At 38.7% G+C, this 27,653-nt stretch overlaps 1 protein-coding gene across 4 annotated transcripts; it reads right to left on the reverse strand.

Annotated features, from left to right (window-relative positions):
• Nucleotides 1–1,325: 1,325 nt before the first annotated feature.
• On the reverse strand, nt 1,326–25,759 carry ZNF326 (zinc finger protein 326). Of its 4 annotated transcripts, none has more exons than XM_089497565.1 (10): nt 25,563–25,759; nt 20,268–20,388; nt 17,790–18,195; nt 13,650–13,845; nt 11,463–11,577; nt 9,758–9,905; nt 8,806–8,905; nt 8,274–8,404; nt 5,262–5,357; nt 1,326–1,997 (listed from the first exon to the last, which is right to left on the reverse strand). In XM_089497565.1, exons 1-10 carry the CDS (start codon nt 25,576–25,578, stop codon nt 1,821–1,823), a joined length of 1,506 nt encoding a protein of 501 aa, XP_089353691.1. In that variant the 5' UTR covers nt 25,579–25,759; the 3' UTR covers nt 1,326–1,820. The 4 variants fall into 4 exon arrangements, with proteins under 4 accessions (XP_089353691.1, XP_089353690.1, XP_089353689.1 ...); XM_089497564.1 differs by lacking the exon at nt 25,563–25,759 and adding an exon at nt 25,385–25,531 and having other exon boundaries at nt 13,716–13,845; XM_089497563.1 differs by lacking the exon at nt 25,563–25,759 and adding an exon at nt 25,385–25,530 and having other exon boundaries at nt 11,481–11,577.
• Between the last annotated feature and the right edge of the window lie 1,894 nt (nt 25,760–27,653).

Below are 27,653 nucleotides of genomic sequence, written 5' to 3' on the forward strand. Positions count from 1 at the left end.
TTACATCCACAGCATTCCTATCAGATATCAAGCTTGTGGCTCTATAAACAAAGGAGGTTAGTCTGGCATGACTTTGAAAAAACCCATGCTGACGTTTAGCAAGTCACAGCATTCCTAAGTGATTACAGACTGTTTAATGGTTGGCTCCAAAATCTTTTCTCATATTGATGTCTGGCTGACTGGGCAATAATTATTTGGGTCCTTTTTTCTCTTTTTGAAGATGTGGACATTTGCCTTCTTCTTATCTGCTGGGAATTCTCCTGCTCTCCAGGACCTCACAGCCATTATTGCTTCTAGTTTTGAGATTACTTCTGCCAGTTCTTTCCATACCTTTGGATGTAGTTCATCTGGACTCGGAGACTTGAATTTGTTTCGAGTAGCCAGGTATTCCTGTATTGCCTCTTTACCTATTCTGTACTGTATTTCCTCTACTGCATCATCTACTTCATTTTCCCCAGGCTGGGCAATGTTCTCCTTTTCAGAGAAGACCAAGGCATAGATGTTGAGTGCCTTTCCTCTGTACCCTTTTAGTACTTCACCATCTTCTATACACAGATCTAGCAAAAATCAAATGCTGTAAATGTGGAGGGTCTTGTAACACCTTTGAGACTACAACAACTCTTTGCATACTGATATTCCAAACTAGCACGGTTATGTCTTGCCACCGTTTGTATTCCATAGCGTCTCAAAGAAGTCTTGTCAGCAGGCACTCAGCAGCCAAAACAAGATCAAAAGGGAAGGAGCGACATGATAACCATGTTTAAATGTTTGAAGGGATATCATATTGAGGATGGAGCAAGCTTATTTCTGCTACACCAGAAACTATAACATGGAGCAATGGATTCAAACTACAGGAAAAGAGATTCCACCTAAACATTAGGAAGAACTTCCTGATGGTAAGAGCCATCCAACTAGAATATACAGCCTCTGAGAATGGTGGAGTCTCCTTCTTTGGAAGTTTTTAAACAGAAGCTGCATGGTCATTTGTTGACTGTATATTCCTGCATGGCAGGGATTTGGAGTGGATGGCCCTTGTAATCTCTTCCAATTCCATGGTTCTATGATTCTAAGGATCATTGTAATTTGAGCCATTATTAACAAGTTTGTCTTATTTGTTCATCCCAAGAATCCCAGCCCCCATTTGGATGGCACCATTACAGAAACTGTCTTAAGGCACAAGTGTTGTCAGAATGAACATACCACACCAATACATTTGTGTTTCAAAGATGTAGCATATTGTAATAACCACAATCTAACAAAGAGTTAAATAATATTTAACAAACTGACACTGCAGGGTCTTCTCTTAAAATTACATGACATTAAGATGTTCCTAAAATGTTTTATTGCTACAAACAAGTACATTTTATCACAAGAAAAACCTACAAGGTATGACATAACACATATTTTACAATGAGTGATGCAGTCCAAATGACAGCCACACTCACAACATAATTTTATGCATTCTAGAACTATATATATGCTGCATTTTTTGAAATATTGTTGTGTTGAAATGATTTAAACTTTCTACTTTTATAACCAATTCTTAACTATCAAGAAAAAAAAATCAAGTAATTAAAACATACATCATACCTTAGTGTTCTAGCAAGGTTATTTAAAAAGCCGAACTAAAAACATTAAACCTTCATTTTAAGCAGAGATTAAACATTACACAAATACATTTTCAATTTAAATGGAATGCATGCAGAGGGTAAAGGATAATAGTAAGAGACTTGCATTTAACTATTAGAAACTTTACACTTAGCCACAGAGACAGAAAAGTAAAGCAGCATTTGCCACTACTTGTGTAAAATTTCTTGTATTTAACTGTCTTCTGTTTGGTCAAGAGTGAAGTCTGGTTGTTCTTCACCTTCTGCTTCCTCCTCTTCCTCAGCTTCTGCTTCTTCTTCCTCCTCCTCTGCAGGTTCATTTACCTTGTCTTCTTCTTCTCCTTCTTGCTGCTCTGGGTTTTGATCTGTAACTTCAAATGGATTTTCACCCTAACATGTTAATAAAAAAGGACAATCAAGAAAACTATGTTAGAGAAAGAAAACAGCATCAGCAAAGGAGCTGTGAAAGAAAACATGAACTGGATACACAGTTTGTACCTCATGTTTATATGGGATTTCTTTCTTTCCATACTATACAATAAAAATGAATAAAAATAAAATTTTTATTTCTATCCCGCTTTTTGCCAAGCAATCAAAGCGGCGTACAACAGGTTAAAATACATCCATATATACATAATACCCCCCCTTAAAACAAGATTAAACAATGTAAGATTAAAAACTACACATTAAAACCAACTAAGCTAAATAAAAATCATCATGGGCAGAGTTTACTGAATGGGAAGTCTTATTTGCATGATCATCATTAGTGTTAAATTAATTTTAATGAATAATAATGTCATTCATTAAAAAGGAAAGAAATAAAACTAAAATCTTTTTCTTTATAGTCTTTATAGTTCCTTTTTAGAAGCCCTTAAAATTAACTCTTCAGTGACAGAAGGAAAAGAGGAAAGGGAACCTGTCTAGCCTCCCAAGGAAAAAACGTTTCAGAGCATGGGACCAACCAGCAGAAAAGCCCTCTCTTATGTTCCCACCAGATGTTCCTGTAAGGCATGACCAAGAAAAGGCTAACATGGGGCAACACAGTCAACCAGACAGTCTAGACCTGAGCTATAGAGGGGTTTACATGTCACAACCAATATTGTGTCATTTCTAATGTAATTTCTGTTTCACTGACAATGCTGAAAAATGCTCATGTTGGAGCTCTTGTCCTAAAGTAAAATGTATTGTCCAAAAGCCTGTAGCCAAACTGTTGACCAGGAGCTTGTGATTCCCTTGTTACAACAGAGGCACTGACTGTCATTCTCTTTCCAGACACAATTCACAATATTGGTTGTGACCTGTAAACCCCTCTATAGCTCAGGTCTAGGCTGTCTGGTTGATTGTGTTGTCCTATGTCAGCCTATCCTGGCTTTCATATATTTGCACTTTAAGTTTAAGGAAAGTAAATATCTTAATTGGTTTGCTTATATGCAACTTATGAACACATTTAATCAAGCAAAAGAATTGCAGCCATAGAAGTGAGAGAAAATGAGTTTTACTTAGAGTTGTGTAAAGATCATGACCATGTAATTTTAAAAAGTGGATAAATAGCTTCTGAAACTAGACAGATGATGAGTACATGAGAAAGTGGGCCCAAAATTTTAGACATAATGTTCATATAAATGTAAGGGGGAATACGTCATCCAAAGATACACAAGACAGTAGAAAATGCCCAAAATGTTTCAAAACAATGTTTGGGATGTCAGGATAAGAATGTTTCCTTTTTTCATATGTGGTGGATTTGTAAGTAAATAAAATAGTAATTTTAACAGATTTTTTGGGGGGGATAAAAAACTGGATAGTTAATATGGATCACTACTTTGATATATGACAACAGCAACAAGAGTATTACTCGCTCAAACTTAGAAATGAAAGAAAGCACCAACAATGGAAGAATAGGTTACGTTTACCGAATTAGCCCAAATAGCAAAATTAACATGCCCAAAGGACGTGCTAAAGGCTAAGCAATTGAAGAATTTTTGAAAGACTGAAAACTATTTTTGAAAAATAAGAAATCTAACAATCTGTGGCTATGGTTGTTGGTAATTTTAGTAGGATCATTTAATGTAATGGTAGAATTCTTGATATCTGGTGGTAGAATTCAAGATATTTGCCTTCCTTAAATGTAAACTTCCAGGTATCTTGTTCAAAACACAAAAGATCACCACAGAGCAATCATCTCCAATTTTAACCCTTTTTTCCTTAAAAAAAGCTTCATGCCACAAGGGAACTAATATTGTTCTAATGTCTCTGTTGGTACTTACACCAAACTTGTAGGAAAGCCTTTCTAATACTATGATTTTTAAATTCAACATGTGCTTCAATACCAAAAGTATTTTCTAAAACTATGGCTTTCAGATTCTAAGTGTCTCTCATCACTAATATATATAAATAAATATTTTTAAAATTCTATGGTCACCTATACAATATGTATGCATTATAAATTACATTACAATATATGTTACATAAATATAACAATATGCATTAAATGTACATTTTGTCACAACCGATGACCCTCTGGCAGTGAAAAAATCCAATTGCAAATCACATTTTAATAAAATTTCCCAACCCAATTTCCATTGTCCTGGAACTCTGCAGGAACTGTGCTACGTTATCAAGCTAATCTTTATCTAACTATACCATTAAAATTATTTCGCATATGAAAATCACCATGATAGATTCATGCAGGGAGGAATTTGACATATTTTCATCATTGGTGACTGCTGCCAAAAACTGTTCTATTATGCAAGTTTACTGATAGCACAACATGCATACCTAACACTGTATTTTGGGTCCCCTTATTTCATATCCCATATCTGGAGATACCACGTTTTTGAGAGATCGATGACTTTTCAGGAATACTAGGTTAGGTTCCCAAAAGAAAAGGAGAATGACTCAAGGCATGTGCACATCCAGGTAATAAAACAATCAAACCCAGATGGGTGTATTAAATGCTCCTCCCTTTCCCCATGTCATCAGCATTTCCTTTTGCATCTTGAGACAAAATATCTTCTTGCACCCAAAGCAGTAAGCCAACCTCCTCGCCTACCCCCTTTTTGTTCCCAGCCAGACTTCCCTATCTATCCATTCTGGGGATATCCTGATCCAATCGGTTTTTGCCACATAAAAAATAAAGCCATCAACCAATCCAGAATTCCATTGTCAATTCCTGAAAGAACACTCAGCTTTTGTAAGCTAACAAGACAACCCACCATTTATGGCTAACTTTTAGGTGTAAGTATTGGTCTCAAAACCTAGCCTCTGCACACACTGGCATCGTATACCTCTGCGTTCTGTATTGCCTTCAGACCTCCCAGTCTGAGCCACTCCAGCTTTCCACAGTCTACTACCTACAAGGTAATGCTCACCCTGCAAACCACTCAAACTCCACTATTCTGTTTCCATATTTCTATTTTGGTTAGCTGTGAATGTTGTGTCTGTGTGAATTGCTATTGCTTGTGTAATTGTGCTCTGCACTTTTCTACATAAAACTCTCTTAAATCACTCCAAACCTGGCTAACTTTTCAGTTATTACTGGTATATGCAGGTGCAAATGATCCTAAAGGTTACCCAGCCTCTTGCAAAAACCAATTCCCCCAACAATATTTGGTGGGGACCTCACCCCATGCCCCACCTTTCTTAGGGTAACATTACCTTGACGTAACGTTCATACCGTGCCTTCACAATTGGGTTATTCAAAATGCTGGTAGCAGTCAGAACACTCTCTCTTTTAATTTGTTCTTTGTAAGTCTGCAAATAAGATTACAGCATAAACATTACATGCCGATAGGGACATTCAAAACACAGTGTAACAAATACTGTTGTATTTTATTTGCCAGCTGTTGTGTAAGTCTTTTTTAATCTCACCTTTATAATTTTTTTTAAATAACTACATTATTAAGCTAAGCATGGGTCATATGTAATCTCCTATTTATATAAATTTTATTGACAGGATGGGGAGTCCATACTAAACTTCTTGAAGATCATGCTTCTTTGCCTGTAATTTGTAGCAGTACAGGTGATAACATGGCAGATGTGGGTTGCTCCTCAGCAGCCACCAGAGGGCAACGGCTTAAAAAATTATGAGTCTGGACAATATCACATATTCTACTTTCACTGCTGTGGTGACTTCCTGTAGCATCCTGGGATTTGCACTTTAAGGAAGGCATTTAGAATTCTCAGCCAGAGGTCTTCGATCTCACTAAACTAAGATCCCAGAATACCACAGGATGCTGCAATGACAGTTAAGGTGGAATAATAGCACTATAACAGTGTAACTGATATTGTTACACCTCTGCAAGGAAAGGGGTATTCAAATGTATGTCCCTACCCTTTCAAGACAGGGCACTTAGGTTAGGTTTTTTGCCATTTCTCCCCTTCTGTATGTGCAAGGCTGCTTCAGGTTACCTAAGACAGTCCAAATCAAAGTGGTGGTCCACAGACTAGTGCCAGTTCATATGCTATCACAGCTGCCAGTCTGCAGTTAGTTTCCAGGAAACTATGCAAATATGATAATAATAATGTGGCACAAATATAGTACCAGTTCCTAGCACACTGGAGAAAATATGCTCATTGGCCACATCAATTAACTAGAGAAAGCACTGGCCTATCTCAGTGGGACTGATAGCTAACATTTAAAATTTTGGAAATTAAGATTAATAAATTACATTTGTAGCAACTGTCAGTTTTTTTTTAAATGGTAAATAAACAAAAATAAAAATAAGCAACCCAACAGGGTAGGGGTAACTGTAAACATACTGGTATTTGCTTTGGGAAGGAATAAAGCTGTTTATTATTTGTCTTGAAAACTGAACAAGTAAAAAAAAATCCTCTAGCTCTTGCAGATTTGGGTTTAATTATTTTGCTTTTCAATTTTCAAATGCTTCCCAAACAGAAAATGGAATAAAGTGCACCACCCAAGGCAGGGGTAGGCAACCTATGGCCCGCGGGCCGGATGCGGCCCGGCAAGGCCTTGGGACCGGCCCCAGCCCGGTCCTGCCACCGATTGCCACCGGAGCCTTTGGCCTCTCGCGTGAGGGCGTGGGGCCTTTGGCCTATCAGGAGGAGGCGGGCAACGGGGGCAAGCGGCAGGCAAGGGGGGCAATTGTCTATAGAAGCCTCAGAAACATGCATTTATATTAACATTTTTAAAAAAATCAGCAAATTTTTTCGCTTGTTCTCCATTTTTTTTTAAAAGTATCTTCCATTTGAAAATTTTGTCCTACATTTGTCCCGGTTTATTTATTTATTTAATTTTTTTTTTTTTAAAAATCATTTAATTATTTATTTTTGGGCTTCGGCCCCCCAGTTGTCTGAGGGACAGCAACCCGGCCCCCGGCTCAAAAAGGTTCCCTAACCCTGACCCAAGGAATAGTGTCATGGGGGAAGGGGAGGAAGGAGTAGTACTAAATGTGATCCTAACACTCGTTGTACCGTTTCCAACCTTTCAATGTAAAGAGCACATCAACACTGCAACCTCAGGCAAGGTTAGCAGCTGCTGAAACAACTGTTCACACAAGTGACTGCTAGGCTATTCATATAGTTTAGGGTTAGGTCAGCAGACATATCACGGGGAAAACATATAAAATTAATCCTACAATATATTGAGCCTTTGTTTTTGTTCTGTTGCATTTCACTTTCCAAAAACAGGAGATGATTATACCTCTTATGAGGTACTCTCCCTCCCTTTTTCCTATCTATAAGCAGTTTGGTACATTATAATCACTGTTGCTTGCTTTTACACTTTCTGCCTGCTTTGCACTATCATCAAATTGTGAAATACAGTAGAGTCCCGATTATCTGACATAAATGGGCCGACTGATTGTTGAATAGCCGAAAATGTCAGATAATTCAATGACAACGTGCGCACACGCATGTACACCACCACTGAGTACAGTGGCTCCCTTGGGGCTGAAGGAGTCTAAGCCTCACCAAGAAGGGGCCTGGGCCAACAGCCCACGCCTCTCCTCAGCGCAGCTTGGACTCCTTCAGTCCCAAGGGAGTCCGAGGGCTCCCTTGGGGCTGAAGGAGTCTTAGTCGCCAAGAAAGAGCCCGGGCCGACAGCCCATGCCTTTCCTCAGCGCAGCTTGGACTTCTTCAGTCCCAAGGGAATCTGAGGACTCCCTTGGGCTGAGGGAGGGTAAGCCTCGCCGAGAAGGGGCCTGGGCTTGCACTCCTTCAGCCCCAAGGGAGTCCTGGTTTCCCTTGGCTTGAAGGGAGCTCCGTGCAGCTCCGTTCAAGCCAAGGGAAACCAAGCCACCGAGGAGGGGCTGGGCCAAGGCCAGTCGTTTCCTTCGCGGCCTGGTTTCCCTTGGCTCGAACGGAGCTCCACGGAGCTCCCTTCAAGCCAAGGGAAAACAAGCTGCCACCCGCTTGGGGCTTTTTCTGTTTGGGGGCGTGTCTGGGGGGTGCGGAAAGGCCCAAAGTCACACCCCCTAGTTATCCGACAGTCGGATATTCCCGAATGTCGGATAACCGAGACTCTACTGTATAATGATACTGCAATGCTATGTAACTATCCATCTGCTCAGATCTCCAGCAAAATAGCATGGACTATGAGGTAACTCACTAGGTTGCATAAAAATAGATCCCTATAGTTTCTACAGTCAGTTTGCCTTCCTGCCTTGTTTTTTTTTCCCATTAAATTCACCAATAACAGATTGGTACCTGTTTTCCCTTTGCATGCTCTGGAGACTTAAGGTGCTGCTGAACAGAACTATGTAGTGCAGGAACATACACACTACATGCAGAGCAGAGAACAGTCTCCACTTTCATCATATGATCATCAGCTGTAACACCTTGAAAAGAAAGAAAAGCATTGTGGGTATTACAGTCCCATACCATAAAGCCATTATATAAATCTACGTACAGAAACAGCAAAAATGTATTTTGTCAATGAAGATAAAGGGGATTTATATGAAGCCCTTCCAAGTTAAATCTAGGCCCACTGTGATTGAAATTCAAAAATTATCCAGGAATGTCCACCTGACAGTTACAATGCCAGTTACAAAGTCACAAGACCTTCTTTGCAGGTTATATAATTAAGTAAGGCCCAATTTATCCAGTGTTTAAAATAAGTCATATTGAAGAGACCAGGCTCTACGAAACTGGTTACTCTTTTAATATGCAGTTTCAGACCAACCCTACCCAACAAAACTACTGTACTTGTATAAAATTGACATTTTTGTAGTCTACTTGCCTTCCATTACATCTTTTTCAGCAATCTGAGCAGCTTCCATTTGGCTTGTAGTCTGCTGCTTACGCATGGCAGTTTTCTTGAACTTATTCACCATACATTCCTAGAAGGTAAGTTTATACCATTTAGAGAGAGACAACCTTTATCTTTACTTACCTCAAGTTTACTTCGCATACTCTTAAGAGCCTTATCATATTACAAGTTACAGTGCTACATTCTACTTTAATTGCCATGGCAATATCCTATGGTATCCTGGGATTTGCAGTTTAGGGAGAGGCATTTAGAATTCTCAGCCAGAGTTCTTGGGCCTCACTAAACTACAAACCCCAGAATTTCACAGGATGGTGCTATGGAAGTTAAAGTGGAATATGGCACTTTAACAATGTCAAACAGATGTCAAACAAGGCCATTGGCCAGTGTCCAATAACCAGAGACTGGGCAACTTGTGACTTCCTGGTGTCATTCAACAAAACTCCTATATTTTATTTTGTTGGTTGCTACTTTAGCTAGGCCTTATGGGAGCTGCACTCCAACCATCACTCAATGACAACAAGTTGCCAAAATAACCACAGAACTTTAGGCATTTCTCAGAAACAGCTTAGTCCACTGCAGTAACAAGGAAAAAAATCTTGGATACTGAAAGCAGCAATGCAATTTAGGCTCTGTTGGAGGTAGCAAAATGTCTTAGGGGGCACTGATCAACATTTTTGCCAAGCATGCAGCACATCTCCATGATGCAAAAATAAGGGAAGAATGCATTAAGCAGATATCTATACTTGTGATTAGAGACTTGCATGCACTGCTCTTTTTTTTCTTTTTCTTATTGGTACTTTTGCTGTTTGTTCTTCAAATGCCATTTCTGAAGGCCACCATGATGTATTTGTAAATTGTAAAGTGAAATTACAATCTATGCCCCCCCCCCCATTAATATGATTTAGACAAGACTGCTACTTACATGAAGAAACTCCATCACAACTTTGTCAAATTTGGTTTGTTTCTGAATATGATCTAAAGTTTCCTGGTGAACAGCACTTTCCAGATGAGCTTCAATGTCTTTTTCTTCAAATGTTCGAAACTTACAAAATGAGCAGGTGAATGCCATTCTAACAGGAGATATAGGCATATTACATAGATATAGCATTTTGTTACAATTCCATAATACTTATAATGCTTTTGATTAATATTAAAGTTTTTACTTTAAACATCCATATATGCAAATAAAGTAGTTCTAACAAGAGTAATGCAAATCAGCTCATGGTATTTACATTTTTAGCACACATCCTATACAGTAATTCCTAAAGAATTCAGTGTGACTGACATCTAACAAGTTTTTTTAAAATGACACTGCAAGAGCAGCCTCCAAATACATAAATCCTCATGGGTAATAAATTGTTTCTCAAACATTGTTATACCCATGTAGGAAAATGATTTTTTACAAAATCAGGAGAATTTTAAAAGAATTTTGAACAAGGCCAATAAAGGCAATAAAAATGAGCCGTTGCTTTCATTTATAGAGTATAGGTATATGACCTGGACACACACACACACACCCAAGATGTAACTGAAATTTCAGTTTCCCAAGGCAAAACTAGAATTGAGCAGTTGTTAAACTGCCAACATGTCATTGCCAGTTTTAGAAAGACAGTTTAAAAAAGGGGGGGGGGGATCCAAGAAGACTGTGGCACTTTAAATTTGTTACTGTGATATGTTTTCATACATGTATCAGGGCTGGGAATCATGTCACCCTCCAGCCTTTCCCAATGAGAAGGAATGTTGGGAGCTGCAATACAATATATACTGGGTTACATGATTCCAAATCCTGCACTTAAAAGTACTTTTAGTGCAGATTTTCTTTAGCAGGGCTGAGCCCACAAAAGGTTACAGCCCAATGAAGTTACTCCTTAAGGTAACACAAGATTCTACTTGCAGACACATGACAGTTTTTTCCAATCTCTAGGGTCAGAGAAGTAGGAAACATCATCTAAACATTTAGTTGTGCATCATAACCACAATATAACAGAAATCTACCACATTAAACAAGTGTATTTTATCTACTTGGTTAAGATAACATTTAGTTTTTTTTAACTTTTAGCTTGTCAACAGAGCATCATTGTTTAGGTAATGTCATGAAAATCTTTTAAATCACACAGAATTTTTAAAAGCATTTCAAATGTTCAAAGTGTTTCAAAAGGTTTGTCTCATTAACCTTTGTAACAATCAGGCAAAACAGAAATATTATATCTATGCTGAGGAAAATGAGAGTTCAACAAGGAGAACTGTGGCTCACAGCTCAGATTTACCCCACATCATTAGTTCACAAAATTGTGTAACACCTACAATACGATAAAACTAAGCATTTGACTCTCTTTGCTTTGGTATCTAAATGTCAGTTATCTGGGAGACTCCTCAACATGGTGTATAGGCATTCTGTTCTTGCAATAGACTATTTCTCAATGCTAAACATGGCTCACAAATACACACAGTAGTGACCATATCCCCATATATATGAAAACATAGTACAAGGACTATATGGCACTGGGACTGAGACAAAAGACACCATGGAGCAGGCAGAGCAAAGGCAGCTTAAGGAAGATGCTACTGCCATTGTGCATGCCTGTAAAGGACGGCTAGGACAAATTCATGACATTTCCACCACAAACCTGTAACCATCACCATACTTTTCACTGTTTTTCTCCCTCCTACGCCTTTGCTTCTCCCTTCTTGCCTCAATGCGACGCTTTTCTTCTTCTTCATTTTTCACCTCTGGCTTGACACCTAAAAGCAGTTAGTAGTTGAATAAACATTTGAGTTCTAGATTCAAACCAGGGAGAAATGTGAAGTTAAATTTCCCTATTACTCCCTTTCAACTATTATTTATGATCTCATAAGGAGCAATAAATGCAATCCATGTAACAAAATGGCTTCTCACAGGGGAATGGTTTATTTAAAAGCAAATGGGGACATCTGAATATTTCAACACAGAACTATGACTACAGGTCATTCTCACCAAATTCAAACCCAGAGTTAAAGCCAACCTAACCTCATTGTGCCTAGATACTAAAGGCACTAAACAAGTGACCATAAGAGGCACTGATGAATAATAACAATTGTAGAGTTACAGTTGAGGCTTCTTGCCAATAATGTATGTTATCTTTATGCTAGATGCTTTCTGGTTTTATTGTGAAGACAACTTACAAAAGTAACAAATTAGCTGAAAAGTGGATACACACCATCAGGATTATATCATCATACTATGTAACTGGTTTTCCATTCATTTCTTATACATATTTTAATTTCAATTCACTACTATTGGATATTGTTACCCCAAAATTAGCTTTAACATTCCTACACATGACCAGATCAGTAGATTTTTCTTCATTTATTCTCAGATCAATAGTATACATGAGCAACCCAGTGTGCAGAGATCATAGCAAGAGATTGTAAACAAAATTTTGGATTAGCTTGTTAATTAGATCAGGAAAACAAGACCACATTACCTGTCAGAAGATCCAAGAGTTAGTTATGTTTAATATGTTTTAAATATGTAATATGTTTTAAACGTTTGATGATAGCTTGGTAGCTAATTCTTAATGAAAAGAGACAAACATTTAAGGGCAGAATTTCACTGTCAATTTGTTACAACTTAAAAAAAACACCAATGAAGCATAGTAAGGATTTGTTTTTAGATTCAAGGAAGGGGGACACCTATCCGTAAATCAAGGCAAAGTTAGGAGAGGGACATACAAATATGTAACAGGTAATCTCCTCACCTAAGCTTGTACTGTAAAAAAAAGTTTTATTTTAATGGATTTTGTACCCCAGTAAGCTGTATAGCACAGGCTATCCAGGTACAATACAAGCTACACCCAGAATGTGACATACGTTAACTGAACATGTTACTGACTGAAACGAAGGGGCAAAACAGACCGCCCCCTTTGGTGCATCGTCCTGCCGTCCCTTTCCTCACCAGCTCAGGGCTGCAGCAACTGCACACTGCAGCCCCAATCTGGCGCTTTGCCAGCACTAAAAAGAACAGCAAAATGTCGCTCCTTTTAGAGCCAGAAAAAGGTGCCCTTGCCACTGCCAGTGCTCCTTTAGCGCAGCGTGTCTAAACATTGCACCAATGGAGCGCCGTAATCCCCCCCCACTGTGTGATTGGGCGCACGGCATCAGAACACCGCGCCACTACGCCGGCACTTCAAGCTGGTCTGTTTAGCCCCTAAGTGTACAAGAAGATCTGCGTAATATAGTACTTTGCCCTCAAAACATGGGCACACAAACTTTGCATATGAATAATCATTAAAACTACATGTTCCTAAATGGATTCTCAATAATGAGATTAGCACAGAGAAAAGTGTTGAGGCTTTTTAATTCCTGCTTTGCAACAAAATCCACATTCAGAGTGACCCAACAGATAGCCTGAGCTAACAAAATGTTACGTTTGCAGTATATAGGGATCTGATAATCAAACTTCCATGAACATGTAAACATTGAGACCTGAATGTACTTTCATTAAGTCGTTCTCTTAGTAACAGCCCTACAGCAACTCATCAGCAAGCAGTCTTCACAATAAAAAATACCAGAAAAGGTTTCAAAATATATGCATACATGTACATAAAGATTACATTTCCACTAAATGTTTAGAAGAAAAGCATAGTATATAGGCACAAAGCTGAAAAAGTGACTCCCCTGTATCAGAATAAACTATCTAATAAATTCCTATGTTTAGCTGGCTTCAGAAGGCGCTTTGAGGCTACAAAAATGAAGAATGACAAAGCATCATAAATGTGTCCTCTCAGAAAATATTAATTAGCGCTATAATTCGCATCTTTCATTCAATTACTTACTAGGTTTGTTTTGGTTCATCTTCACATTAGGTTTTGTCAGTTTGGGTTTCTTGATAAATGTCCCACCTGGTTTGTTATACGGCTGCTGTATCATTTTTCTCTTTATTCCTCGTGCAGCTACAGCTGCAGAACTGGGTTTGTTATGATAGTCTACCACAATTCCAGGTCTATGCATGCCTCCAAAGTCTCCCATGTACTGTAAATGGGTGAAGAGCAAGTATTAGAAAATGATGTGGCAAACTGCAAACAACCTAATTTTTATATCAACATAGTTAAAAATATTTTAACTCAGGAAAAACAACACAATACTAATAAGTTAACACATATCAAAATTGCAAGCTTATTAGTTTTTCAGTTACTTGACCACAAAGTGTTTGTATCAAATGGATTTCTGCTTATGCAAAGTCATTGGTCCATATCATGAGTCTTATGCAAATTTTAGCTGTATTCCATCTCTTCAGAGTCTCCAGATAATACCTTTAACAAAAAGAATACACACATCTAACAGTTGAGTGCAGATATGTGATGGTTCGGCAAAAAGAGAAGTTCTGGTAAAATGCTTTATTAAGGGGATGTTTTACTAATTCAAATCTTCAACAATTCACAGTGCTAGAGGAAAGTTGTTATTCATGCTATAAAGTTCATGAACATAATGATAATTATGATAACCATACTGTGATTGTAGGAGAATATTAGATTGTAAACCTGAGGGCAGGGAACTGTCTAATTAACAATTTGAAAGCTGCTCTGGGAGCCTGTGTGGCAGAAGAGCAGGGTATAAATACTCTAAATAAATAAACAAACCAACAAATAATGTTTCATCTAGACTAGCAGTACTCAGACGGAATGACCCCCACACTTTAAATAGTATATGAATAAAAATATTTTGTTTGTTTAGTGTGTGCATTTTCATTCACACATTCATGTATATTCATATTTTAACTTTTTATAAGGAAATAACATTGTTCAAATCAAAACAGTTTTATTTACGTAAATTTAAAATTTAACTCAATGTGTAAAGTTTACATACAAAAAGTTTGGTAAGAGGAGGGGGAGACGGGATCAGGGTTTCCAAGCTTCACACACCCCCTGAGGGTCCCACCCTACCTTTTGAGAACCACTGGTCTAGACAATATATTAGTACTTTCTTTTCTTAATTATAACTTCTTTGCAGTTTATTTTCAAATTTTACTTTTTCTTACTTCTTTTTCTTTTTTACTACAGCCCTACAGTCCCACATATTCAATTTTGCTTGTACAAAATTAAGAGTACAATGATATGCATGTCTACTCAAAAGTACTTCTGACTTCAATAGAGCTTATTCCCAGGTATATCTGCACAAGACTAGAGCAATCTAAGGCTGTAATTCTTCGCAATAGTATGTGGGAGTAAATGGGTATTGAAGTCAGTGACACCTACTTCTAAGTAGAAAAACCTAGCTATGTTTACCTGGAAATAAGTTTCACTAAATCAAGTAGATTCTGTTTCTTCACACAGAGAAATATTTTATGTAAGCTTCCTTGACAAAGTGTTTTACTCTAAATGTCAATCAAGAGCACTTTAACTAAAATTACCTTGTAAATTTCACGAATTTGCTAGATTTGTACACCTGTATATGTGAACTAAGGCCCTGGAGACTGGCAAAAAGCACCGGCCTGTGGGTGGAGTTAGGGCTGAGTGTCCCCTCGCTCAACGCCCTAACGCCGCCACCAGGGAGCCATTTTGGTGTGCACCAGTCCACATGGCGTGCTTCATGACGCACCTCTGGCGCTGCATCCAAATGGTGCAGCTCCAAAGGAGTGCCATCATGGCACAGAGCAGCGGCTATGGCGCCCCTTCAAGGGCACAAAAAGGAGCCTTTTTTCCAATCCGGCCAGTAAAGGAGCAGTTTGTATAGCGCTTTAGTTATAAATAATGCTGTTTGACTGGAAATGATTGACATAATACAACAGTTCCCTAAATTTTTAAAAAACCAAAAATTCAAGAAAAAAATGGGGCAACAATGTTCCCCCCCTTTGTGCCTACTTAATTTCCATAAATGGTTCCTCTTTACCAAACAGCTGACACAGCCAAAGCTTTTGAATATTTTCATATTAAGAGATATGTTATTGAAGTGATGGGTTGCACACTTCAGAATGCCAATTACCAAAAAACATTTATTTTCAGAACAGAATGGATGTGGTGATGAATAAAATAAAGCCTTCTTATATCAAGTTCATTCTAAAGCAGGAAACAGGTATTTTGCAAAAAAAGGATCAACTTATGATGCAAAAAAGCTGTTCTTTTTCTTCCATCTTAGACATCTGCATAATGATACAAGATGCTTAAATTGGCTGCTCTAATTGATTTTGAAGCACTGATCATTGAAGTACACTGAAGAGAAGGAAGCAGAACACCAAGTAATGAAATGCAAGTCTGCTTTTCTACTAGTACACATAATTGTCCTACTTGTACATATAATTGACAGTCACAGGCTCATCTGACTGGATGAGTGAAATCATATAAGCAGAAATAAATATACTGCCATTAAACCAAGTCTTTAATATCAAAAGCTGAACACAGTGAAGGCAGTAGAACTGTAAAATATGCTCCTAATTTGATTAATACCTAGCTGTAACAGGCCAGAACATGTTAGAAATCATGAAAATATAATTATGCTAACAAAGTCCATGCACAATTTCTAAATTTCAATTTGTCCACAAACTGGGCCATAGTAAATAACAATCTAGCAATATCTCCACACTACATATTCATAAATCAAAGGACACTTTCTAGGCAATTTACATTCGCATGAGCAAATATTTCCAGAATCTATTAAAGGTGCAATGCATTTTAAATACAGTAAGCAGGCTAATTCCTCAAAGTGTTTAAAGTTCAAAAATTAATTAGTAATACTTAACTCCCTCGGATTTTAACTCATTCAACCTCATATACCAACCTTTTAAAAAATCTAGCACTACACAAATCTGAGTAGTTCATTATGAAATTGCATGAAGGTTCATAGCTTTCTCCTAATTCTAGCCCTCTTTATGGTTCCTATAAGTCTAACTGTGCCAATTGTACCCTTCAGAATGTTACATGGGTAAAATAATTTTTGAAGTAACATATTAGGCATGCAGGCCACCTATTAAAGTTATCTTGCCCCTATATTCAAGTTACTAGGTACTTGAAGTTTTTTTTAAAGGTCAGCTACCAGAAACATATTAAGATACCATTCACAGGATTAACATCTTAACTATGCATAATGAAATTAGATATAAAATTATAAAATAAGTTAATGGGACATCATCATCTTATAAACCTTAAGTATTCTAACAGTAGTACAGAAAATTTTAATAATCTGGGTTGTAGTGATTTTTATGGTTTGTTTTATGTTAATATCTGCACTTTACATTGTTCATAATCTTTCAGTTGCACTTCTGAACTTGTACTGAAACTTTACATCCAGCATGCAAGAACATATTGTATGGAATTATCACACAACCATTAGACATAGCAATAAAAGTGCATTAAGTGAGTTCTGATTCTGCATGATGAGTTTTTAAGTTGATGACATCCCTTTAACTATGACTTTAAATCAACTTATTTCTTATCACCTACCTTTATTAGACCCACCCTTCCATGCAAGTCTGGTGACCTTATATTAAGCTAAATATGAATGTGAAGAACTATATCCCTGTCTAGACAGACAAAAACTACTGTATGACATTCACCCTCTAAAATTAAATACTAAACATACATTGCACCTTTAAGCTACTCAAAACTGAGAAAGGTTCTAATTAACCTTTACAATGTTTCAAGACTTCTCCCACTAGCCAAGATGCTAGTGTTAACAAGGAAAAATGCAATTCCTTTTAACCCCTTTTAGACCAAACCCATTGCCTTAATCTTCACCTTTCAAACAAAAGGAGAGATTTAATAAAGCCTTAGCAACTAATCTCTTTGTGCTTTTACTTGTAAATGAAGAGACGGGGTACTAAGTTCTGGGTAAACACCAAACCGGATTGGAAGGTCATCAACCCTAACAGTTTGGCCAAAAGCGCACTGTTACATACAGTGTCATTTGTTTTAAATGCTATGGTCTTTAAAGGGTTTAAAAGAGTGACTAGTGAAAAGAATCTGAAAAGATTCTGTACTTACTCCTCGGCCACGGCCTCTGCCTGTTGATGGTCCTCCAAAAGCATCATAGTTTCTGCTTCCAAATCCACTGTCAGGGTAAGCAGGCGTTCCTCTCCCCCGAGAGCCTACAGGTGCAGGCTTCATATGGGGTGAAGAAAAACTGCTGTAGGAAGAGTAACTCTCTCTTCCTCTGTCCTCCATAAACCCAGGCCTCAACTTTGAGCGTGAGTAAGGTGCTTCCCAGCTAGACCCGCCCTGGTTTCTACCTCCGAAAGAGTCAAGGCTATTCCGGTAGTTGCTGTCAAATCGACCACCATAACTACCTCCGAAGCGGCTTTGTTCGGGTTCATTATAACCATAGCCAGATCTGTACAGATCTCGCCCACCCAGAGAAGACCCGGAGTCGTAAGACTCATAAGGTCCAAACCTGGAAAAGTTGCAGTGAGGAAAAAAAAAGTAAGCTTACTAAAGTTAAACATTTCAAAAGACAAGTTATCAGTTGACATTTATCAACTAAAAATCAATGTATATCTTACTTTGGTAGGGTTTGCCTTGATTAGGGCTGGGCAATTCCAAACTGTGGCCAGACAGAAAACTATCTGAGCCACTTTTCCATAAAAATAATGTTCAAGTTCAGAATGCCTGAACTTCACTAAATTTAGTTTCTCGACAGTATTTAAACCTCATTGTTTGTGCCCAGACCTAGTCTTACCAATGCAGGCACCTGCACAGTCTTTTAACTGTTAATAAAACAGTTCTGTCTTTAAAGTCATACCTATAACAATTCAACAGCATTTAAGAGGCTTTGCCCTCAATTGCGAATGTGGTGACAATATCAAAAATGAAAAGCAATTATTACAACTTGAGGACTTTTTTTTTTCTTTTAAGCCTTGAAAAATTCAGATCATTTATTTAGATCATTTACTTATTGCATAATGTCACCTACTAAGCATAAGCGTTTAGCAACTTTCAACATATTCTTCTATTATCACATTTAGCACATTCTACAGTAAGGATGAGCAATTTGTGCCTCTCCAGATGTTGCTGGACTGCAGCTCCCTAGAACTGCTGGGAACCGCAGTCCAACAACACATGACAGGCCACACATTTGCTTCATCCATGGTCTAAAGGATAAAGCAGTTCTATATAGAACTGAAGATATAAAGTAAATTTTCAGTATCAATGTACACATGGTAGAAGGAAAGGCTGTGCACCACATTTAAATATGTATTCCCCAAAAGCCATATGCAGTGGTTCACTTATTTATTGTACATAAAATGGCAGAGTGCAGGGGAGCAACAATGTTATCATGGAAAGGGAGTACACTTTTAAAATATAGCTAACTAATAAGAAATAAAAATATAAAAGTCTTTAATTCAAAAACACAAACTGGTAATTACTCTTCCCTACAATTCTTGTTTTAAACAGTTTCAGTCACACAAGACTTGCATATTTAAAAAGGTCATCTACAGAACAGTCAGTTCATAACAAAAGTATAAAAAGTATGTACTGACGGATTGGTAAACTCTGATCATATGCAGATTACTAGATGGTAGGTACAGTTTATTCTTGCTTTTCAGGGCAGTTAGCTATACAGAAGTCATAGATAACAAAACAATTTTGAACAGCACTGTTTCCTGGTTCCCTAACAGTCACTACCACAACAGCACTTATGGATTCAGACTTGCAAACTTGTGGTCTTACACTGACATACAAAACTTAGCTTGGCTTAATACTTCATCCAGTTAATTTGTTTTAAAATGCGTATCTCAGAAAGAAGCCAATTTTTCAGAAATATCTATAAGCTAAAGTTAGTAAGCATGAACTTCAGACACAGTGCAAATCCAACAGCTTGTCAAAAATACCACTACAGTGCTAGAAAGAATATAAATTACAAGATCACCGCACAAGAAATGTATAAAGTAACCCAAACACACATTTTAGTGTAATTAGTACCTGCCAATAAAATAATCTGGACATGACACGTTGTCTACAAGTGAACATACTTAATATATATATTAGCATTAAAATAATTAAATTTAAGTGTTCCTTTCATAGAGAATGTTAAAGTAAGAATGATTTTTATTCAAATTCAGATGGCTTATCCTTCTGCTAGAATTTTTTAATGCTATTTAAATGTTAAAGATACAGATTAATACAAATTTGAAAGCAAGTCTGCAGCACACATACTATCAAAATAAACTACATGCAAGTTTTAAAAAATCTGCTATGCAATGTTTACATAATTTATGATGTACAGTTACTGCAGCATATTCAAGGAACACTTAAATCGAATAAAATTTTATAGTAGAATGGGATGGGAACGTGTGATCTTCCAGAGGTTACTGGACTCCACTTCTATCAGCCTGTCACACAGACATTATTAGCGATGATGGGAGCTGTAGTCCAACAACAACTGGCAATCCACTGGCTTCCCACATTTGCTACAGAATGCAATTATGCTGCGTTCAAGATAAAACAAGTGATTCAGTATTTTACCTGGCACCACCGCCTCCTCCGCCGCCTCCTCCATGACTTTCCATTCCATAGGACTGGTTCATATAAGAGTCCATAGCTCTTGGGCCACCATAGGCACCATGTCCATAGTCACGGTCCATTTCTAAGGAAGAAAGGATAAATTTTTCTTAAAGAGGAAACTGTCAGCCCATCAGTATCTCCCCTTTTGGATGGGTGAGTAAATGATATACTTCATTTCAGTTATAGTGAAGAGGATATGTACAACAGACAAGTATCCACCAAGATTTTAACTTCCATGCAGCAACGTGAATTATTCATCTCTTCCTCCGCAAGCAGCCCCTTATGTGCACTACGCTCCATAAAAGCCTTCCTGGGAGTTATAATTTAGTAATGTACGGGGACATGGGATAGAGGGCTGCAACAGAAGAGCCAGTGTGGTGTACTGGTTTGACACTGGGTCCAATCCTTGCTCAGCCATGGAAACCCAGTGCGTGATCTTGAGCAAGTCGCACACTCTCAACCTCATAGGAAGGCAAAGGCAAACCTCCTCTAATTTAGCCAGGCTTCAACCCAATCTCTCTAATGTACAGCTTTTGGAGTACCCTACCACCGCCACTAAGTCGAGAGTTTAGAGAGCCTTTTAATTTTTTTTTCATGAAAATCAAGTAATTGCGGAAAGTGAATTTCCTTATCGTTACATATCTAGTCTTAAAAGTCCTAGAACCATTCCAATAAAGATGATGGTCAATTTAAAAACTTTTTGTTTTGGAAAGGTTTGGATGTAGTTTTCTGGTGGGTAAAAAATATGCCTAAGGGCAACATGGTACAGAAAGCAATGTGGCCAAATGAAACGTTACATGCTTAAATCAGTCACAAAGTATAAGATTTAATAGAAGAAAAGTTAAGTTTACATCAAGATGAAAAAGGCCTTTTCTTTAAACAGACTTTTATGGTTGCTGACAGTAACTATATATGTGACTGACCATATTCATTGTAGGTATAGTAACTCAAAATAATTTTATGTTTAAACATTTGCACTTTGTGATTGTATAGGTATATCTATACTATTTATATATTACTATGTCTTGTACTGTATTTGCAGTGGTGATGATTTTCTGTTTCAAATATACTTATTTCTATGCAATTTCTTCCAAATGTGCATCATGTATACAGACTGCTTCAGATATCTACTTATCTGGTGCTAATATGGTACATTTATACTTCAGATATGTTTGGATTTTAGCACCAAACTGCATTCCAGTCTATGTACAGGTTTTGGAATAAAATTTGGCAGGTTTTCCCTGAAATCCATTTTTCATGTAACCCAGTCCATGCAGAAGAGCCTAGAGGGGCTTGCAGGAGCTGGCAAACACCAATCCAACCTTTGGAAGAAAAGGGACTATTATATCTGGAGTAGTCATTTCCTGCTTACTCCAACAGAAAAGGGTAATTTGAAGCCCAGGTGAAATATCAAGAACCCTCTACAACATGGCTGAATGGAAAACATCCTTCCAGAAGTTCTAGGCTAAAACTCCCAGCTGTCTCAGCCAGCACAACCAATGGCGAAGAATGGGAGGAACCCAGGTTAGAGAGAGCCAATCCAATCCATGTCTGAAGTGATCAAAATGTGCTGTGGTAACCCTTATGCTTGCATCCTCTTTTCTCTTTCATATTTATGGAAGGGGACTTGTGAGTAAAAGCTTCCTGATATACACTGCAGTGAATCTAGACTTTACTCTCCTACTCTCAAGCGAAAAAAAGAGAAGGTGATTCCTAAATGATCATCTGAATCAAGCCCATCTGGATACATTGGGTTTTTTTTTCTTTTATAAGACGGCAAACAACTTTCTGCTGCTACAACAATGTAGCAGCCCTACCACCAATCACTTCTCTTCAAGAATACAGGATGAAAGAATAACTGGCTATGTCACTGTAACAGTAATTGTTTCTAAATGAAAGTGTACAGCCGACCCTTGACTTTCATGGGGATTGGGGCACAATACCTGCGAAAGTCAAAAGTCCATAAATAAAACATGGGGTGCAAGAGCAGTGCACACATGTGTGCATGTGCTCCCACCTCCCTTTCAATGCCTCAGACAGCTCTAGGAAGCTGTCTGAGGCACTGTAAGGGCAGGAGGAGAATGTGCTCATGGGTCCCGTTTCCCTTCCAATGCCTCGGATAGCTCTGCAAAGGGAGCAGAGTGCTGTTCCCTCCTTCCTTGGCTTTCCCCCCAAAAAAAGCCCAGTAGGGAGGGAAGAGGAGTGCACATGCGCCCAGCTAGGGACTCACAAATAATCAATTCCACAAGTTTCAAAGCCATGAAAGTCAAGGGTAGACTGTATTCTGCAGGGGGGACTCCTGCAAAGTATGGAGCTGCAATTTGCCACTTATATAACGGCATTACTGCACTTGTAGAATGAAATCAATGAAGTTAATGGATCCCTCAGCCAACATTACTTTGTTTGTTCACAAGAGCGATACCCCATGCCTAACAGAACAAAATACAGAAGCTAAAACTGCAGATTTACAGTTCTGAGGCTGTGTTTTGGGTTGCCACCTGCTGGGCAGAAGTAATATAACTTTTAATACATATTTCATATCGTAACAGGCTTTTTCACACGCAGAATTTAAATTGCCCCCAATCCATTCATGCTGAGATTTATCACCGCTGTATGATGTTATAGTGTTTTAACAAAAAGGCATTTATAATGCAAACAAACATATGGATCAAGATGTAGCTTTTCCATTTGTGTTACAAGCCAAATGAAGGATTGTTTTAAGCACCATATGAAAGCCCAAGAACCACCTGCAGATTCAGCAAAATGTATTTGTCCTACTAGGCAAAGGGAATCACATTTACACTTACTCAGAAGCAAGTATACTCAGTTAATTCTACTCATTAAGAAACTGCTAGTATTAAGGAAAATATATTTGCCCTGTCTGTCCAGGTACCTCAAATCAGACATTGTAGAAATCTTAAAGATGTTTTCCCCAATAACAGAACAATATATATGCCTCAGTTTAAGTGTCCGAACACAACTCTTGTTAGTTCCTCAAAGCTACAAATGTCTGTAAAATTATGTTGCATTAAAAGGCATCTGGAGGGCAGAAGGTTGGGGAACACTGGCTTAGAGCATCTAGGATACTAGAACAGAGCCTTCATAGGATACTTGCAGAATACCCAGGAAAAGCAAGCACAAGCATTACAAAGAATTTAGTCTGGGCAGACATTTGTAACTGTTTACTACATCTGTTTTCATGGCTCACATGGCTCTGTATTTTTCCAGTCCCGCTTCTTATTTCAATGAGAAGATTTTTTTAAAAAAAAGAAGAGTAATAAAACAAATGAAGAGACCAGGGAGGTTGTCCAGCCACTGCAGGGAAGAAACACCAAGGAAAGCAGCTATCAAACAAACAACTTAGCATTAATGCCAACTGCTAAAATTACATTCAACACTAACTGTACCTCATTCTCTACAGTTATTTTAAAAACTGTGGGTTTTTTTATTTTTGCAATGGCTACTCTCTTATTTCCCTAACTTCAAAATTCCCCCAAAGGAGGCAAGAAACCTCGCTGCCCTTTTTCACCAGCGCTAGACTGAACACGAGAAACAACATCACCCAGTGGGTTTCCATGGCCAAGTGACGTTCTTCAGAGGAGATCTGCCATTGCCTTTTGTGACTGGCCCAAGTCTCCCAGTGGGTTTCCATGGCTGAGCTGAGATTCGAACCCTGGTCTCTAGAGACAGTGTGACCCTCAAACCTCTACGCCACCCTGGCTCTTGTGGGCAACCTGTGGGTCTCTAAAGATCGTTGTGTTTTTAAATAATAATGATAATAATTAAAGTTATTTAATTAAAGTATTCTTATTAATACTTATTAAAAGTATTTTTAACATTTTAACCTTTTTAATTGTATTTTATGTTTTTAATATGTAACTTGTTTTGTTACTGTAATAATTTAACTCTTTATTGTACTATCTGTGTATGCTTTTAATTGCCCTGCTGTTGTTTTTTAATGTTGTGAGCTGCCCTGAGTCTCAGTTTTGGGGAAAGGGTGGGATAATAATAATAATAATAATAATAAGTGTAGTGTAGTTGTTTTGAGCACTGCGCTGCAAGTTTGGAGAACTGGGTTCAAATCCCGGCTTGGCCATGGAAACCCACTGGGTGACCTTGGGCAAGTCGCACTCTCTCAGCCTCAGAGGACGGCCGCAGCAAACAAACCCCCTCTGAAGTCAGTGAACACAGCGCAGAGACATTCCAGTTCGAGACCACTTTAGCTAAGCAATGCTGCAAACTGTAGTTCTGTGAGACATTTAGCCTTCTCTGTCAGAGAGCTCTGGTGCCACAATAAACTACACTTCCCAGGATTCCCAGCAGCACTGAGCCAGGGCAGTTAAAGCAGTTTCAAACTGGATTATTTCTGCAGTGTGTTTTGGACCTAACTAGCCAAGGAAAGCCTAAAAGAAAAACCACCTCAGGACTGAACATCCTTGCTTCCCTCTGAGTTTAGCGAAGGGCCAAAATCCTCATGGCGATCTGTCTCCACATAAAGCTTAGTTTGAAACATATAAACCATATATATTTAATATACAGGCTATATATTATATGAAATGATATGATATAATATAATATATATATATATATTGAACATCCTTGCTTCCCTCTCCAAGTTCACTGGGGAGCCAAAATCAGCATGGTGATTTGTCTCCACATAAAGCTTAGTTTATACATACACTAAGTACAATATAAATAATATACAAACTATATATAATGTATAATACATATAAAATATTATATATATATATATATAGTTTGTATATCATATAGTTTATATGTGGGAGACACACACACATATACACACACACACATATATGTGTCTGTGTGTGTATATATATATATATACACACACACACACACACACGTGTGTGTGTGTGTATATATATATATATATATATATACACTCTCTCTCTCTCTCTCTGGGACCAGGGTTGTAATCCCTGCTTGTCCATGTCTGCAAACAGGGCCCCCTCTCTCTGCCTCAGAGGCTGAGGACATGGGAAGCCCCTTCTTCTGAGGAAGACTGGCAAGGGATGCCCCTGATAGAGTCGGGGAAGAGGCAACAAAAGGCCCACCCGGGGATCTGAGGGCTTCTCTCTGGACAAGGAGAGCCTTAGGGACGCTTAGGAGGCGAGGGAAGGGCGTCTGCCTGCGAACCCGCGCCATACAAGGCGCGCCCAGGCAGAGGCCTCCGCCTCGGCCGCCATTTTGAGCCTCTCCCTCCGCGAACGGCGCGCGCCTTCCCCCCCCCACCTTCCCCGTAGTCCATGGCGACGGCGGCAGAGGCAGCGCTCGCGGGTGTTGCGCGCGCAGCCGGAGCGGAGGCGTTGTCCTCGCGACCCTCCTCGTCCTCCTCTTCCTCGTCGTCGCCCTTTGTCGCTGCCGCAGGGATTCAAGCACACGCAGCAGCAGCAGCTCCCTCCGTCCGTCCGTCCGCAACCACAGAGAGAAAGAGAAAGAACGGCCCAGGTTTTCCTGCTCGCTGATTGGCTGAGACTGGATCCACTACTGCGGAGCGTCACAGCCATAGAGTTAAGGCGGGAGGAAGGGTAGAAAGGCTGTAAGGAAATGGCGAACAGGAAGTGGCTGTGGCCCTCTAGCGGTGGAGGGAGGCTTTTCGCCCTCTAGGGGCTTTTGATTGAACACCTTGTTTTCGAGCTTTAAGGTTGAGCGCCACCTACTGGGCACGGGAGGCATCTCAGTTGTTTGGTTCTGCCTTCCAATCTCTCCTGAGTGTGTCTTTCCTGTTGTTCTTGTTGTGTGCCTTCCAAGACCCTGTCATGGGGTTTTTGGGCAAGATTTATCATAATAATAACGATGGTAATAATAAATTATGTATTTATATTCCACTTTTTCCTCAATGTAGCCTGCAGTCCCCGCCAATTGTAGCACAACAAACATAACAACAATAATTATACAAAAGCAGAAGTAAAGAATAGAGAACACAACAAATGTAACCCAAAGTATATGACACAGCACAATGCCTAATAAAAACACAAAGTACAAAATCCAAAATACGTAACATGGTAATCATATTAAGGCATAACATAATCTAGATGGCAATTCCCAACACTCCCCCGGCAGCAAAATAACACAAAGGCAATACAATAGTGCAATGCAGCAATAATACATTAACAACAAGAGGACATGATCCCTTTTACTCCCACAAGTGTTATATAATAATAGCAAATGCAACTCTAACGGAATGCAATACAATACAACACAAATCTGGCCATTTAGCAAATCCAGTCAAAACCCCACCAAACAGTGATGCCTTTGTGAAGACGAATTCTCTGAAGATGCCAGCCACAGATGCTAGTGAAACATCAGGAATAAACTCTTCTAGAACATGGCCACATAGCCCAAAAAACTCACATTAAAACTATAGTGATGCCTTTATTGGTCAAGCAAAATACACAATATACACATTGCAAGTTTTCGGAGCTTCACAGGCTTCTTCGTCAGGTGTTACAAACCAAACAGGAGAAGAAGATTGAAGATGTTAGTCATAGGCCTGCATTTTGCTGTTTCTCTTCTTAGTTAAGACGGTATGATAGAGGGGTATTTCTTCCAGGCTGGGACCTTCTGGCCATGTGGCAACTGGGGAATACTCAAAGTCCTGGAAATGTAACATCAATTTGCATTGCAACAAAGACACTTCCTTTGCAATCCAATATGTCTCCATCCTTGTGAGGCCAGAGGCCCCTTTGGATTGGATTGGATTTTGCTCAAAATGTAGGGACAGATGTAGGGAGTTTCAAAATAAAAGCTGAAAACTAATATAAATATAAATTCATTTCATATGGTTTATTTACATCTGTAATACATATACAGTATTCTATTATATACTCTGCTCTGAGGCCCTATATTGGGAGAAAGGCAGGATATAAGAAAATAATAATGATGATTATAATAATAATAATACTCAACCATATTTTTCTGATGAACTTATTTACATTAAAATGCCTTGTTGGCTTGCAGTATGCTTATTCCTAATTGTACTCAAAACAGAGGTCATTTGGGCATCTTTCCTGGACAGAAGCTTGAAATGTAGGACATGTCCTTGAAAAGGAGGATGTCTGCTCACCCTGGCCCAAGGTCACGCAATGGGTTTCATGGCCCAGGGAGGAATCAAACCATGGACTCCAGAGTCGTAGTCCAACATTCAAACCAGTATGCCACTGGATTTCTAATATCTGATCTGGGAAAGTAAACCCCAGGATATACCAAGAGCCCACTGTATTTGGCCAGTGGGGAGATGTTCTCCATAAATTGATGCAGGCCAGTGGGATTACCCACCTTTTGACCCACATAGGGTTTCCAAGTTAGTATACATACACAGAG

This window comes from Sceloporus occidentalis, unplaced genomic scaffold, assembly GCF_023333645.1.
Source record: "Sceloporus occidentalis isolate IW3139 unplaced genomic scaffold, rSceOcc1.0.p SCAF_104, whole genome shotgun sequence".
In the NCBI taxonomy this organism is placed as follows: domain Eukaryota; kingdom Metazoa; phylum Chordata; class Lepidosauria; order Squamata; family Phrynosomatidae; genus Sceloporus; species Sceloporus occidentalis.

Bases quoted from the DNA above. Each gene is read 5' to 3' on its own strand.
- ZNF326 (XM_089497562.1), bottom strand. From the start codon at position 25,475: ATGGCGCGGGTTCGCAGGCAGACGCCCTTCCCTCGCCTCCTAAGCGTC. The intron at 20,389-25,384 runs GTGGGCCTTTTG...TTTCTTCCTTAG, and splicing joins AGAAGCCCTCAGATCCCCGG to AAATGGACCGTGACTATGGA. The intron at 1,998-5,261 runs GTAATGTTACCC...TTAACATGTTAG, and splicing joins GGTATGAACGTTACGTCAAG to GGTGAAAATCCATTTGAAGT.